This window comes from Peromyscus californicus, unplaced genomic scaffold (assembly GCF_007827085.1).
Source record: "Peromyscus californicus insignis strain IS unplaced genomic scaffold, ASM782708v3 Scaffold_4__1_contigs__length_199733344, whole genome shotgun sequence".
Lineage (NCBI taxonomy): Eukaryota > Metazoa > Chordata > Mammalia > Rodentia > Cricetidae > Peromyscus > Peromyscus californicus.
Window position 1 is genome coordinate 2,385,460 of NW_026294562.1, and position 16,298 is coordinate 2,401,757.

The 16,298-nt window shown below is 46.9% G+C and overlaps 1 protein-coding gene across 2 annotated transcripts in view; it reads left to right on the forward strand.

The window, feature by feature from the left end:
- The window catches only part of Hspa12a (heat shock protein family A (Hsp70) member 12A), a 154,510-nt gene that overhangs the window by 12,120 nt on the left and 126,092 nt on the right, over positions 1–16,298 (forward strand). For both annotated transcript variants that reach the window (XM_052712927.1, XM_052712926.1), the window contains exon 2: positions 1,324–1,411. In XM_052712927.1, the coding sequence (XP_052568887.1) occupies positions 1,324–1,411 (88 nt within the window). The remainder of the gene's footprint in view (positions 1–1,323; positions 1,412–16,298) is intronic.

Below are 16,298 nucleotides of genomic sequence, written 5' to 3' on the forward strand. Positions count from 1 at the left end.
TAAAGAGAGAAAGAGAGAGTGGGGGGAGAGGTTCCATCTCATTAGCAGGTCCCAGAGCCGCAGGCCCTGTGGTGGTGCCACACAATGTCACTGGCCCTTTAAGACAATGACTGCACTCCCTCAGCTGTCGCCCGCCTCCCTACCTCCCGAGCAGTCCATTGTGGCCACAGTAGGAGGGACCTGCAGAAAATGTGCCAGAGCCAGGCAGGGGCTAGAGGCTTTCAATAAGCCCCACAGCTGGAGAGGAGCCACTATGCTAAACAGCGGGGCTGGGACCAGGCATGTGATGGGGAAAGGGGTCAAACCCCACACCTCCCACAGGCTTCCTGAGCCCAGTGTGGTTCAATTGGATGGCATCTTCTAGCTGGCTTTTCTCTATTTGCTTAATATGCAGAGGTATTTAGCTTAAAAGCACTAAATGCCTCAAGGAGGAGGTTCCCTCCCTCCCTCTCCATGAAATGTTACTAAGGGAAGGACAGTCTAAGTATTTTCTCTCTTTCCGCCCCCAAACTAATATTGTTTTCTTTTTGCTTCTGTCTCGTGGCTCAACACAGGCATTTTCCCACCACACACCTTTTGCCGGGTTTCACAAGCATGACTCTCCTGCCCAGGCTTTGTGCAGCACCCATCCCCATCCTTTAAGTCCTGGGAGCTGGACTCTTGCATCCCACCACACATTTATTGTACATGCATCTACCATGTACCCATGACTGCTCTCAGGGCTTCCCGAAGCCCAGAAGTAGATGAGGTCTGCTTCCCATTCATGCCGTGTGGGGTCCAGAAGAGGGAGTAAATAACTCATTTACCCATGGTTTTGTGAGGGTCATTTTACATCCATGTACCTTAGTATTTTGAGAATACTAACTAAGCAGGGTGGGCGAGGCCAAGAAGGGACCTGGGATGCTCTGGTTGCTGTGTCCAATGTGCCTTGGGAAACAAGGACTAATTTTTTACTTTGTCCCACCACGAAAAGTCAAGGATGAGAACCTGGTGTGGTTCCTGGCTCGGGCAGCTGTCACCCGTCCATAACTCCTGATATTCAGATGACAGTTTCCTGTGTTTGCGATACTTTCACCTTCTTGTTTCTCACTTGATGCAGTGAGGCATTTTCTCTGTCTTACAGATGAAAACATCTGAGGCCCAGGACTAAGCACCCAAGGCCAACCACAGAGGTACTGGGACTGGGCGCCAAGGTACCCTGAGCCAGGAGCCAAGCACCTCTGCCGTCCCTCCTCCCAAACTGTCAGTCAGCCGGAGCCTGTGACTTACGAGCCACCAGGAAACAAAGTGTTCACAGTGGAACTCTTTTCTTCCCTCCTGCAGATGGAGAGTGTCGGTGTGTACGGATTCTGTGGGTGTAAAGGAAAGAGCAAAATGAAGTGTGATTCAAAGTGGGAAATAACCGCAGCAGGTAGGAAATGAACTCACTTGTGTAAGTATTGGACCAGGCATCTGAAATGATCCCTCTTAAGGGGGCCCGGGCACATCGGGAACTGGTACATTTACACTTATGCACACCCGCGACATCGGCTTCACAGAAGGCACAGCTAGACCACGGGAAGGGGTTTGAAAGAGTGTTTCAGAGGGACTGCGGACAGCGTGTGGGGTGGGGACTGGCATCTGTTGGCCTTGTTGGGCTCTTGCCGGCTCCTAGTTCCGAGCTGGTGGCCCTGGAGATGGCTACATGTGGTGCCATATGCAGGCAAGAAGAGAGGGCCTTTCTGGTGTTCGGAGCTTGTTTATGCTTTAACATGTCTGTCCGTTTTCAGGATAGTCTTCTTCCCCCTCCTTCCTCATGCCTCCCTCCAATTCCGGAGAAAACAAGTGGGCTATTCATGCAAAAAGAGACGGAGTGGGAAGGGAGGGGGATGCCACCGCTGGACCCCATTGAAAGCCACTGGCTGTTCATTTACATTCACACTTTTTAAAGATGTTAACTAATGATGTTAAATGGTCCGCCAAAGGTCCTGGCAGGTCAGCTGTGGAAGTGTCATTTCTGCCTAATTAGGGCTCTTGTGGCTGCCCCGGGCCTTCCAGTGCAACCCGTGACAAGCAGGAGCTGACAGCTTCAATTGCTGCCAGGAGGAAGGTTGGGCCGCCGTGTTTTCCAACTCAGCCAGGTGTTTGCTAAATGGGGGAGGGGCCTGGCGAGATCTGAGCCAGCTTCTAAGATCCTTTTTCTTTGGCTCTGCCCTCCCAAGTCCTTCCCCTTTGCCTGTCTTGTCTTGTGTCAAGGTCAAGAATGGGCTTTGCTAAATCAGCCATTTGGATTATCTCTGGGAGGTCGTTAGCAGTCCCTGCCAGACTTTTCAAGTGGCCCCAGACCCCAGATGCTAGAATTTCTTTCCCTTCCCTAAAAAATCAGGGAAAAGAATAATTTTTTTTTTTTTGCTCTGGGTAGTAAACAGTGATGAGAAGAAAAGAAAACCGAGAGTTGTCTCAGGAAGCGTGGTCATGCAGGTGTTAAAATCACCACCAATAGAACTGTTAAAGAGAAGCAGCCACAGCACCACGGCACTGCTTTAAATACTGAAAAGAAACCAGTGATGGGAACAATCCCGACTGGGTTCGGTGGGCTGGATTGTACCTGCCACCCAGCAGGTGCCTGCTCAGTTGTTTCTTGGTTTGAGAGACAAAGTTGAGAAGATTTCAAAGCTGCTATTTTTCCATGCCTGCCCACACTGTTTCAGACATGCTTTCTGAATTTCCCAGTTGCTCCTAAAGTAAACACAAACTTGTAGGTTGATATGATAACCTTGGTTTTTGGGTTGTTTTTTTTTTGTTTTTTGTTTTTTGTTTTTGCTTTCATAGCAAAACAAGCTAACCATCCTTGGTGCTAGGTCCCCTGACTGCAGCAACAGCTAACTACCCACAGAGATGATCCCACAGCAGGGGCAGGGCGTCTGAGTCTATGCGGCTCCCCCTGCTTGGGTGTGAATTAAACACAGAAACACTTGAGAACACATGCACACACATGTACACACAGAGCGCATTACTGGGTCTTTGGCACAACAGCAAGATAATACATGGGCACTTGGGAACAATGCCATGGTATGGGGGAACTGAGATGGAAAAATCAATGCTTAATGAAAATCCAAGACTAGACCCAAAGGTCTGAAGAGGTAAGGAGTGTCTGAGAGGTGGTGTCGACGACTCTAGGATTTCATCCTCTTTTGTTTACCTCCCCCTTCCCAGTGTGGCTTCTGTTTCCTCTCATACTGAACAGTGAGAATTGGGGCCTGATGGTTTTTGTCAGAGGAGGGTTACAGGCGCACCTACTGGGTGCACAGTACCAGTAGCAGAACTCTCTCTCTGTCTCCCCAAGTCCATCATGGCTGGATTATGTGTCCTTCTGTGGTAACCAGCTGTTTTCTCTAGTCAGTGAGCTACTAAGTGCAGACAGAGACTGGACACTCTTGGCTCTGCCGCTTTGGGGCCTGACACAGAAGGTGCTCGGGACAGGCTGGGACAAGGAGAACCGACAGGATTGGCTGATAGGCTGTGCTCGGGAATGAAGCATGAGGAAACTGTCCCGGATCTATTCCAGAAGTTTCCTTTGTCTACCCAGGGTTGGGGGGCGCTCCTCCATCACTAACATTGAGCCTTATCTTAGGCTGGTTCCTCCCCACGACCCATCATGTCACCCTGAATCTTTCTCCTCTTAGGTGACCTTCTTTGTGCCTCTCACAGTCCCTGGGGCTGTTGTTTATCTCCTGGTGCTTTTTGCCCCAGACATGTGACTTCAGCTCTGAAAACAGTTCTAAACCCTTTCTGGCCTGTGCTTCCCACACCCATCTCCATTTTGGAGTCTTGACCCTCGAGGCTGCAATTGCAGTCACCCTCCTCAGAGGCAAGCCATTGCTGTGTGAATCCTGTAAGTGCAGAAAAATGTGGCCACTTAAGAGTCTCCTTGTGGTGAGGAGGATAGGTATTTAAAAATCATTGGGAAGGGATTAGTGGTCAAGAAAACCTTCCATAGCATCTAAGTCAGAATGGAAAAAAACAAGCTAATTGGTTACAGAAACTGAAACAAACAAGACACTTTTGATCTTGTAGAGCAAGGATCATGTGGACGGCAGCAGTGGTATTTGCAGTAACTGGTCACCACAGTGGTGACCCTGGAAAGGTAAAGTCATGTCCGGTTAACTTTACCTAAACTCTCTGAAAGGCAAACCTGATTTGTGGTATTATGTTGTTCAGCTCTTGAGCACCTTCTCCAGATCTCACCCCAGTTTTTCTTTGACCTCAAACCCTTACTCTGAGTATGGCGGTTCTCTGGGCCTGTTGGGATGTTTCATGCCTCCAGGCCTCTGAAGAAACTGGTTTTCAGTTGGACTGCTTGTCCTTCTCTTTTGGTCTTCTCACAAGCACCTGTTCCTAGAAAGACTGAGCTCCACACAGCATCCACAGAGCTCCTCCTGTGCCTCTTGAGTTAGACTGGCCTTTCCGTCTTTCTGTACCTGCTCCAATTTAATGTTCTTCTTAATAATGATAATTAATAACGATACACAGAATGACAGCTCACATTACTGAGTGCCTTCTGGGGGCCCAGAAGTATCAGGGCTTTCAGTGTCACGTGACCTAAGATTGACACTCCGAGAAGAAGGCACTGTCGTAGATAGTCATCTTCATAACGGGCTCTGCGGCTCAAGTTGCATGCTGGATCTCATCACGTGGTCTCCAAGAAGTGAAGTTGAGACCGGAGCCCATCTCGCATGGGTCAAGTCCATCTTGGCTGCTCTCAGTTTAGACCTCCAGAAGACACCCTGCCTCCTCTGGTAAACAGCCGATGGGTAGGGGCACTTCGGTTTTCAGTTTGTGTCCTCTCGGGATGGTGAGTTCCTTTGAGAGAGTGACACTCATTTAACCTTGTGTTCTCGTGCCTAGCCAAGGACTGAAATATAGCAGAGACTCTTACTGTTGGTTGAATTTAATAAAGCTGAATTATGCTAAATGTTTATACATATGCATGTGTATATTCTTTCTCCTTGCCTGCTTGTGTATATGCCTGTGTTAAATATATGTATGTATACACTTACATGCATATTTCATGTATATGTGCACATATTCATGTTACATATGCCATATGCCAGTATGTACACATACATGCATATGTATGTAAACATGCACTGCACCTGTAGCTGTAGAGTTTGGAGTGGAAGAGAGTATCCGTGGCAGTCTGGAAGCATATAAATATGGTATGTGGTCTCATTGGCTGAATTCTGCATTCAGCTTGGTGCCCTGAGGAATGAGTGGTACCACCTGCATCTTGGCCTGCGTGTTCCTTGAGACTTGCCTACAAATTCTCCAGTGTCTGCCCAGGTGATCTTGCTCCTGTTTGGATCAGAAGGCCCACTAGAGGAGGGGCCTCAGGGAGCATGGTGTGTCCCACTTTCCCTCCACGTCATCTGAGGTGGAGAGAAGACAAACCCAACCGTTCAAGCATTTTCCATCCTCATTTGAGCCCTTGAGCCTGTGTATTAATGGTGGTGAGCCACGCAGTGTCCTGCAGTGGGAGGCAGCCGTCAGCTTGACAGAGCCCAGAGTCACCTGGGAATTGAAGGATTCAACTGAAGGATCGCCCAGATCAGATTCGCCTGTGGACACGTCTGTTGGGGGTTATCTTGATTGTTCATTGATGTAGGAGGGCTCATCCCACTGTGGGTGGCACCATTCCCTGGGCAGTTGGTCCTGGGCTATCTTAGAAAGCTTATTAAGTGTAAACTTGATTGCGTCAGCAAGCAGCATTCATTCCTTCATGGTTTGGGCTTGGGTTTCTGCCCTGAATTTTCTCAGTGATGGACTGAGACCAATAAGAGGAAAATAAACCATTTTCCCCCCAAGCTTCTTTTGGTCAGAGTGTTTTATCACAGCAGCAGAGATTAAACTAAAACAGTGGTGCAGTGTGGGAATGGCCAGGCGAATACTGACCCAGGGTGAAGGACCGCCTTAGCCCAAACCAACGCTTTGCTGGAGTTTGAGACAACAGTGGATTGGGAGAGTTGATGAGGATTGGGTGACACCTAGTTTTGTGGCAACAAACCCTTCTATTTCTGTTTGATTATCTCTTGTCCCATAATACCTCTGGTATAGAACCACTTTCGTGTGCTGTTCACCCACGATGCCTCACCACCCGCCACGCTGTGCTGTGTCCAGACTTGCAGCCCCTCTGTGCTTCTCTCTGACATAGGACTCCAGTGGGGTGTGGAGGCTCTGATGAAAACAAACACACACTAGTGTTCTTCCTGCATTTTCACACACTACGAGGCTGAGTTAACTGTGCTTCTGTAAGAATGGCATATCTTTCTGTGATGTTTCCTATTTTGGTTTGTAAATACTTGCAAATATTTAGCATTCTTTCACAGAAATCAGAACTCATGCTTACATATTAAAATGGCTTTCCAAAGTATGTTTTTTTATGTCCTTGTTGCAAGGATGGCTTCGATGTGTAGCTGTCACACAAGGCGCTGCACAATATTTAGTATTGTGCTATTTCCAACTTGAACTTCTCCTCAACCCCCAAACGCAGCTTTTGAACTCAGGACCTTGTGCATGCGAGGCCGTCACTCTACCGCTGAGCTCGAGCTCAGTCCTCTTTCCTCGGAGTTCTTAATGCCTTGAATGAGAAGCCCTGTATTTTCATTTTGTACTGACTCTCCTTATGCCTCTTGGACTGCAAGTCATGGAATTAAAGCCTTGAAACTTTTACATGAACCCATCTGTTTCAGCCAATCTGTGCAGTGCCCGGGACTGGTGCTCCTTAAGGAAGGAGTCTGGGGCCAGTGAAATGGCTCAGGGGGTGAAAGTACTTGTCACCAAGCCCAGCGGGCACCGAGGTGGCTTCCCCTGTCAGCCCTGGAAGATGCCGAGGTGTCTCAGAAGTAAGCTGAGGTTTTCAAGAATCTGTTTGGTTGAGGGACTCTCTCTGAGGAAGCTCCCGAGGTGGTCCAGAGTGAGGGGTCATCCTGAGGGCGGTTGCCTTTGAGTCCTTCACTCCACCCACCTTCACAGATTTAACCAAGTCTGTGTGGAAAATAAATGTGTGTGTACCCAACATGGACAGTCTGCCTACTCTTGTCATTGTCCCTAAACACAGCGGTGTAAGAGTCGTCCCAGCACATTGGTGTTGTATTCAATACTGTAAGTAATCTAGAGCTGACTAGATCTGTGGGTTCTGTGCCAGGACTGTTGTTCCATTTTATATCAGGGGCTTGAGCATCTGCAGATGTTGGTACCTGTGGGGTTCTTAGAGGTAATCCCCATAGATACTGAGAGTGATCTGCTCTGCTTTGGCCTAAAAGCCAGTGGGACCCAACTGCACAGTACACAAAAGCCGTATGAGTCTTCTCCCTACCTCGTGACGGCGGCTGTGAGCCCAGCGTTGGTGGTGTTGGTGGCACTTGCATGGTGACTGTGGTACCAGCACTCACAGCACCTATACCAGCAGAAGAGGTACCTCTTTCATCTTCAGAATGGACTCAGTGGCAGAGCAGAAGCATCAAGTGTGAGTGACCAGTGTGGCCTCTGCCAGCAGGGCCAGCAGTGGAAGGGGCCTGCGGGTGTCTCTGTGGGAGACAGAAGCCTGAGCAGTGAGGGACCATGGAAGGTGTGATGGGAAGAGGGGCTTTAGGCTTCCCCTTGAGGAAGACATCACCAATGCCTGTGAGAAGTAGGAGCCAAGAAAATGCAGTTTATGTTGTTTAAAATGAACCATACTTGGCTGGGCAGTGGTGGCACACACCTCTAATCCCAGCACTTGGGAGGCAGAGCCAGGCAGATCTCTTTGAGTTCGAGGCCAGCCTGGTCTACAGAGTGAGATCCAGGACAGGCACCAAAACTACACAGAGAAACCCTGTCTCAAAACAAAAAACAAAACAAAACAAAAAAACACAAAAACAAAAATAAAATAAAAAAAAAAAAACAAAAAAGAACCGCACTTCGCTTTAGTGTCCCACGAAGATAGGAATGACAAGATTCAGAGCATTTCTAAGACAACAGCCATCCAGCTGGCGGACAGACACACAGTAGCTTAGTTGTCCCTAGAGTGGGTGCTTGAACATGCAGTCAGCTCATTCAGTGCCTCATTCAGCAAACATCTGCAGGAGCCCCACTAGGTTCTGGAGTCGGATGGCTGGAACTGAAACCTGGCTTTGCCGCCAAGACTTTCTGACCTTGAGGATGTTACTTGATTTCCTCAACCCCTAATACCCTTCTCTGTCCTGAGAAAAGTGACTAATATTAAGCATCTACCTCACTGGGCTTTAGGCAACTCAGATGCATGTCAGGTATTTGGCATGGTGGCTGGCACAATATATATAATATATATATTATAATACACACACACAGGGTAAATATGAAATGTGAGCTTTTAAAGCAGAAGGAGAAGCAACTCCATCTGACCATCTCTGGTGCTTCACTCAGCTCTGTGGGCAACCCCTGTGTCCTGTTTCTTGAACAGTGATAGAGCAGAAAGGAATAGCTGTGCTCAGGATGGCTCATTTGTGACACACACAGAAGACTCTTCCATGGACTCTCAGTTTGAAATTTTCAGCCTTTGTATTTCATTCACCAAACATGTATTAAGCATCTTCTTCTGTAGGGTGGACATGACAGTAAGTTCTGAGGAGACAATGGTGAACAGGACAAGTCACTGTATTTCTTTGATGGAGCTGATCATTTAGTGAGGTCCTCAGACCATCTTCTGATAATTAAATGAAATGGTCATTGCAAATGTCAGGAGTAGCTTGAACTACAGAATGCTGTCTTGGGTAGAGTTCTCAGCACACTCAGATACCTTGTTCTCTATTATCTCTGAAACGCTATAAAGCAAGCTGACTTTGTGACCAGGGTTTACTCACTGTAGAGAAAGCCTGCACACACACACACACACACACACACACACACACACACACACACACACACAGGTTTCATTATGTATCCCTGGCTGGCCTGGAACTAGATATAGACCAGACTGTCCTTGACTTCATATGGATCTGCCTGCCTCTGCCTCCCAAGTGCTTAGAATGAAGGAAAGCACCACTACACTCAACTAAAAAAATCAAACAAACAAACAAACAAAAACCAAACTGTTAAAGCACAAGTGTCCAAGCTTTGGGGTTCCCTGGACCACATATTAAATCTAGGGATACCCAACCCATGGCCAGTTGTTGCCAGCACACACATAGGTTTATTTTGATGTGTTTTAGCATGACATTATCTACAGAGTTTCACATGTAAGAACCATACAATCTACCAAAAACATTGCAAAAAAAATAATGTTCTAAGTAAGTTCTAAGTATGGTTTTGCATTAGGTCACATTCATAGCTATCCTTGGAGACATGTGACTTCAGGGATCATGTGTTGGGCAGCTCTGCAGACTCTAAAGAGCAGGGAAAGAAGTCATAAGCCACTGGCAATGAAAATTCCAATACTAGACCCCTAATGGGGAAATGGCTGATGGGATTTTTCCTTTTGTTAGTTGAAAAGAAAATTAATGAAAAATAACTCTGGTTTGGTGAAAAGGGCCTTTGGAGTAGAGTCTAAGAGTCTAGAGTTAATAATCTGGATTATTTGAGCAAACTCAACATGGAGCAAGCAGTACAGTCAGCACATATGAAGAAAGGAAAAGACAGCATGGACTTCACAACTCTCTGCGGGTAGACTGCATAGTCCCCTGTGGTGGTTTGGGTGAGAATGGCCCCCGTAGGCTCATATGTTTGGATGCTTGGTCCCCAGTTGGTAGAACTGTTTGGGAAGGATTAGGAGGTGTGGCCTTGTTGGAGGAGGTATGTCATTGGTTGTCACCTTTGAGGTTTCAAAAGACACATGCCATTCCTGGTGTATTCTCTGCCTCCTGCTTGTGGTTTGAGATTCAAGCTCTTAGCCATCTCTGCTGCCATGTCCTCCCTCTGCCATCGTGGACTCTAAACTCTCTGGAACTATGAGTCCAATTTAAATGCTTTCTTTTATAAGTTGCCTTCATCATGATGTTTTATCACAGCAACAGGAAAGTAACAAAGACATCCTCCAAACTGTATTGAGGATTCCAAGCAACAGTGAGCATTATAGTTATTAAAAATTTGTATCAGTCCAAAACAGAAAGGACCAGTCCCCAGACTGGGGCAGCTTGGCTCCTTCTAATTCACTGTCAGCACTGCTTCACACAAGCGAGATGGTATTTTGATGTTTTCTGTAACTGCACATTATGCCAGCCTGAGTTCAGGAAGTCCAGAGTGTGATCATCTTCATTGCTCCTTCCTCGAGATGATCCAGGTGCTGTGAAGTCAGGCAGCCATAGGCGCTGTCGGAGAAAAGGTCTTGAGCACATTGATTAAATTATATCTGCAGCATCATCAGCTGGCACTTGGCCAACATTAATTGTTTTGTATGGGGGCTGCAGAAACCCACTGGGCACCCCCTGTCTCTGGAAGTGGCAGCTGATCAGTGAAAACAAAGATATTGAGGGGATTTGTAGTCATCCTGTGGGAGGGGCCTGGCTGATGGCCAATGTTGCAGAAAAAGTTCAGGATTTGGAGGGAGGAGCCACAGAGATGGTTCAAGCAGGGGAGACCAGTGACTGGGACTCATGCTGGGAAGCCTGCAACTTCCTCAATACCTCAAGCCTCAGCATCCTCAGCATTCCAAGGAAGTAATGTCTCTGACTGTACTGTGAGTCTGTGTCACAGAAAGCAGCTTAAGGAAGAAGGTTTTACATTGACAAATTGTTTAAGAGAACAGTCCACAAAATTCGTGGTGGCAGAGGCGTGCAGCTGGACCCTTTGCATCCAAGATCAGGAAGCAGAGAACTGGGCTTTCGAGCTCTTCTTCCCCTCTTTTCTATGCGTTCTGAGACCCCCAGCTCATGGCATGATGTGCCCGAATTCCAAGTGAGTCTTCCCACCTCAGTCAAATCACTCAGAAACACTCGCATGCCCTGTCTGCCAGGTGAATCCAAATCTAGTCAACTTAGCCGTCATGCTACCTCAGGAGATCTGCAGGAGGGTGGACCGAGACTCCAGAACTGCAGAGTTCAGCACAGTGCTGACCCATGCCAACTGCTCATTTAGAGAGTCAGCTCCCTCCTGTGCCCCTCCGTGGATACATATGCATCGCACAGATGCGTTGTTTAGGGACACAGCCCTTCCGGCCCCAGCTCTCGGTCTTGGGCCCATTAACAGCCAGTGTCAAGCAGCCAGTAGTATGCACTTGAAAGGAAAATTTGTAACTGGCAGTTTAGATGGGAGTAGGAGTATTCCAAAGAAAATTGAGGAGCCTTGACTCACCACATCATCTCAGACAGTCCACACAGCTTGCTTAAGAGGATGTCAGTCACCTGGTTCTTTCCCACGATCTTACATATTTATTCATGTTTATTGGACTCATGGCAGAGGAAACCTACTAAATTGGTCCAGATTTATATTATACTGACTGACTGAAAAGAAATGATGTTAATAAAAAACACATGGGGGGGGGCTGGAGAGATGGCTCAGAGGTTAAGAGCACTGCTTACTCTTCCAAAGGTCCTGAGTTCAATTCCCAGCAACCACATGGTGGCTCACAACCATCTGTAATGAGATCTGGCACCCTCTTCTGGCCTGCAGGGGTACGTGCAGACAGAACACTGTGTACATAATAAATAAATCCTTAAAAAAAAAAAAAAAAAAAAAAAAAAAAACCACATTGGGCAAATGTGGTGCCAGAGCAAGGGCATGGAAATGTTGAGGCCAGCCTGGGTCGCATAATGAGTTCAAGGTCAGCTTAAATTGCATGGTGAGACTCCATCTCAAGCAGACATGACTAACCAGCACAAAACCCCAACATACTGGGGATGGGTAAACTCACAGTCATGTACTTAGGTTCATCTGCCAACTACAGGAGCTGAGGAGGTGATAGGTGGGTAGGAATGCTTACTGTGTAAGCAGGAGGACTTGAGTTTCTAGGACCTGGGCAGGGGGAAAAGGGGCAGGGAACAGGCATGGCTAGGTGCGCCTCGTACCCCAGTGATGTTGGGGATTGCTGGGACCTGGTGGCTACCATCCTAACCTAATGAAAAATACAATGTCAAGGTAATTAAGATGCAGAATGATAAATGACGACACTTGATGTCTTCCAGAATTTGCATATGTACACCTGCACAAACATGTGTATGTAGACAGAAGTTTCTGCCCCACCTGGTCCCGCAGCTATTCAGTCCCAAATAAACACACAGAGGCTTATGTTAATTATAAACCGTTTGGACTATTGCTCAGGCTTATAACTAACTAGCTCTTATGCTTAAATTAACCCATAATTCTTGTCTATGTTTAGCCACGTGGCTTGGTACCTTTTCTCAGTCCAGCCTTCTCATCTTACTTCCTCTGTGTCTGACTGACAACTCCATCTCTGCCTTTCCTCTTCCCAGAACTCCCCTATTCTGGTCACCCCACCTATACTTCCTGCCTGGCTACTGGCCAATCAGCATTTCATTAAACCAATAGGAGTGACAAATCTTTACAGTGTACAAGAGCATTATCCCACAGAATGTATATATGCTATACATACACACACACACACACACACACGCATTATGTGCATACAAATTGACTGTATAGATCAGCTACAGAGAGCTACAGAATGGATGTGTGTGTGCAAAGGGTCTTTTAAGGTTTGTCCCAGTTTACTGAAAAGGTAAGACAATGCACTGAGGGTTTTTCCCCACTGATGGGTTTTTGGGAAGTCATGTCTTGACTCTGGTTACACAGTTCTTATTTCTCTCTAAGTCTCCATTCTCTGTAACAAATTTACTATCAATCGCCTTCTCAGTGGAGGAGAGAGTTGCAGGATTTTAACAAAAAGGTGTCGGTGTCTGAGAAGGTGCCAGGAGGGTCCTTCCCCCTTGTCACTAAGCTGTCTGGTCTGGCTCTCCACCAGAACACAGCTAGGTAAGAGGTCCTGGTGTGTGTTGGAGTCTAGAGACTCCAGTTCCTTCCTCCGCTGGAGCTTCCTGCAAAGTCAAGTGGAAAAAGACTGCTGGTGGTTTCTAGTTGGGATGAAAGTATGTGATTTTGGCTAAGATGTGTCATGAGGTAGAGGGAAAGGTGAGGGGTCAACAGTAGATCCCTGTAAAGAGTCTCTCCAGCTACTTCCTTCTGTTTTTCAGAACTTTACTACACTTGAGATCTTTTCCTAGGTTCCCATGTATCTTGCAGTCTTTTCTGGCTTTCTGCGTTCTTTTCCCTCTGTGTGACTATTTCCTACTGACATGCTCTCACATTCACTGATCCTCTCTTCTACTATGTCTAATCTGCACTAAGACCCTCTTTATTTAACAATGTTTTCATTCCTAGCCACCAAGGCCCTCACCCCAAATCCAACCCCACTGTGCCTCTTCTCGCGCACAGGCCAGCACCTGTCATCCTGTCATTCCGAGTGAACAACCACTGCTCCAGGACGCTTTCCCCACCGTTCCATCCCGGGGCCTCATTTCCAACTCCTCTCAGCCTTGTCCCATGTTTGTTTTCTTAGTGTCACTAATAACATCCTGTCTCCGTTTTCTTTGTGCTCTTGTTTGTTGAAAGTGAATTCATGAGGACAAGGCTACTGTCATACTTGTCTTTTTTGTTTGGTAATTCCTGCCACCCTCTTACCTTCTTGTTGAGTGGCTGCATGAATGACCTTGGCCACATTACCATGGGTGCATTTCTAATGTGTTCCTGGGCCATTTTGCTGCTTCTGTTCTGGGGCCTTCTTTGAGAACCACAGGAGAAGACCATGCATAGGCCCCTTTTGACAGGCGGCTCTGATTTACCTTGTGATTGACATAATGAATGTGAAGGTATTGTACTTAGAAAGACTATATACACAATGGAAGTGTTTTGAAACATAACTTTGCCTTCAAAAAGAAAAAGGTGAGGGAAGTAGTGGGAGGAAAGGAATGGGAAAAAAATCAAACCCTTGTCTAAGCCAAAGGGATCAACACCTACCCACGGGGTTTATAAAGGGAAAAGCTAGTTAAATGGAAGTGCCTGTGAGCAGGGCACAGGGCTGAGCTGACCTGACGAATAATGCTGAACAATGCTACAAACTGAAGCCGGAAGCTGCAGCTGGGGGTTCGGAGTGCGCTTTCTGCCGGCCTAAAATTTCATCTCCTTCCCAGAGGGGAAAAGCAGAGAATCAAAATTAATGAGGGAGGTTTGTCATCTAGACCGAGGGGACTAGAAGAACATCTGTAATGCCAGACCCTGGTGGAGGTGCATGCATTAGTTAAGAGAAACCCTGGGTTCACTTCTTCACTTTTCCCTTGGCAAGCCTCAGCTCTTCTCCACATCCCTGGTCCACACAGCTTTCCACAAACCAAACTGTTCTTCCCTCTGTCTCTTCCCACTATGAACCTTTTGCAATTAGATTTTGATTGAAACCATGTAAGCTTTACATGGCTGCCTCCTCTCTAGTTCTCCATATCTATTGCTTTCCTAACTCTGTTGAACCCAAAAGGGAGCCGCTCTCTAGCTATGGCCTTCTAGGGGTGAAATTCCTTCAGAGAAGATGCAGTAGCAGAGCCAGACCTGCTGAGGCGCCAGAGAGCAAACACTAGTCAAGCTTTGTGACGCATCCGCCAACTAGAATCCCAGGTGTCTCCTGCTGTCTTAGTTACTATTATTGCGAGGAGACACCATGACCAAAGCAACTTCTAAAAGGAAACATTTTTAATTGTAGACTTGCTTATAGTTTCAGAGGGTTAGTCCATGGTCATCCTGGTAGGGAGCATAGAGGCAGGCAGCAAGGCCGGGTGCTGGAGGAGTACCTGAGAGCTCACATATGATCTGCAAATTGTAAGCAGAGAGCCTGACATTGGGCCTCCCATGGGCTTTTGAAACCTCAAAGCCCATCCCCAGTGACACATCTCCTCCAACAAGGCCATGCCTCCTAATCCTTCCCAAACAGTACCTCTGAGGACCAAGCATTCAAATATGTGAGCCCATGAGGGCCATTCTCAGTCAAGCCACCACACCTGCCAACAGTCCTCTGAATTGTTGAAATGTGTTGCTAAAAACTATCTTTGTTGTGGTCATGGTTATCATCATCATCATCATCATCATCATCATCATCATCGACATAGTCATAGTCAGCAGCAGCCGTGCTAACATCAATCTAACATTTATTCTGTGCTAGGCAATGGACTGCTCACTTCACTGGACTCTTCCATTTAACCATCTTATCCTCAAAATGCTGTTTTAAGAAGTGAGGAAACTTCAAAAAAGTTCATCAAATTCAGGCTAGGAAGAGCAAGACCTGATTTTGAGTCCAAGCATGTCTGACTTTAGAGCATTTGTCTTCTAGAAGGTCTAGAGTGTGTGTGCCAGGGCAATGCCATTAGAATAGCCCCCGTGGTGGTCCATGCTGGTACCCCCTCCAATAACAGCCCGGTCAGCATGTGTGGAGTAAGTGCCCATTGGGCTTTTAAGGTCAGCCTGTGAAGTTGTAGCTTGATGAATTCTATCATCTGGCTTTCCAGAGAGTTGTGTTGTCAAATCTGGACTCAGCTAGGAGGAGTGTCATGAATGATCAGTGGTGTCTGCCCCAGCAGTGAAGTAGAGCATTGGTACCCTCAAGTCCAGAGATCTGCCATACTTTTACTTAAAACCACATCTAGGAAAGAGCCTGGACTGGAAGTTAAAGGCTACATTCTGATCCTTGACCACTCCAAACTTGCAGCTAAACATTCTAGAAAGACAGGTCACCTCTGGGATCCTTACTTCAAGTACTGGCCATGTGGTGGCCACACCCACCACCCTTATATCATATGGAAATGGGAATGAGCTACTGACATACTTGGAATGAAGTACCAGGGATGTGCTGTTAAGTAGATCAAATATATAGGTAGAATAAATCAGGCCATAAAATAGATACAATGTTCCATAAAGCACATTGTTTTATTGCTTCAGTAAACCATCATAACCTGGCTTTTGGCAAGATAACACAAGGCACACTCAACTCAGGTAACAAGAGGAGATATTTATTGAGTGGATTGTTTCCCAAAGTGAGAGATGGTATTGGATAGGTGGAGTTAGCAGCTGGACTGAGAAGCCTGCAGGTTGAGGAGCCCTCCCAGGGTCCTAGAACTGAGCCAGGAGTCAAAGGAGCCCACTGTGAAGTTCAAGATCAGGGTATTTATGAGTTTCTACTCTGCTCCATGCAATCTCTACATCCATCCCCACACACTTCGCTGCCTGTTTCTGAGCCTCTGTCCATGTCCTTCTTACAGACTCTTGTCATTGGACTTAGGGTCAGGTATCCCAAGATACCTCATCTCATGTTT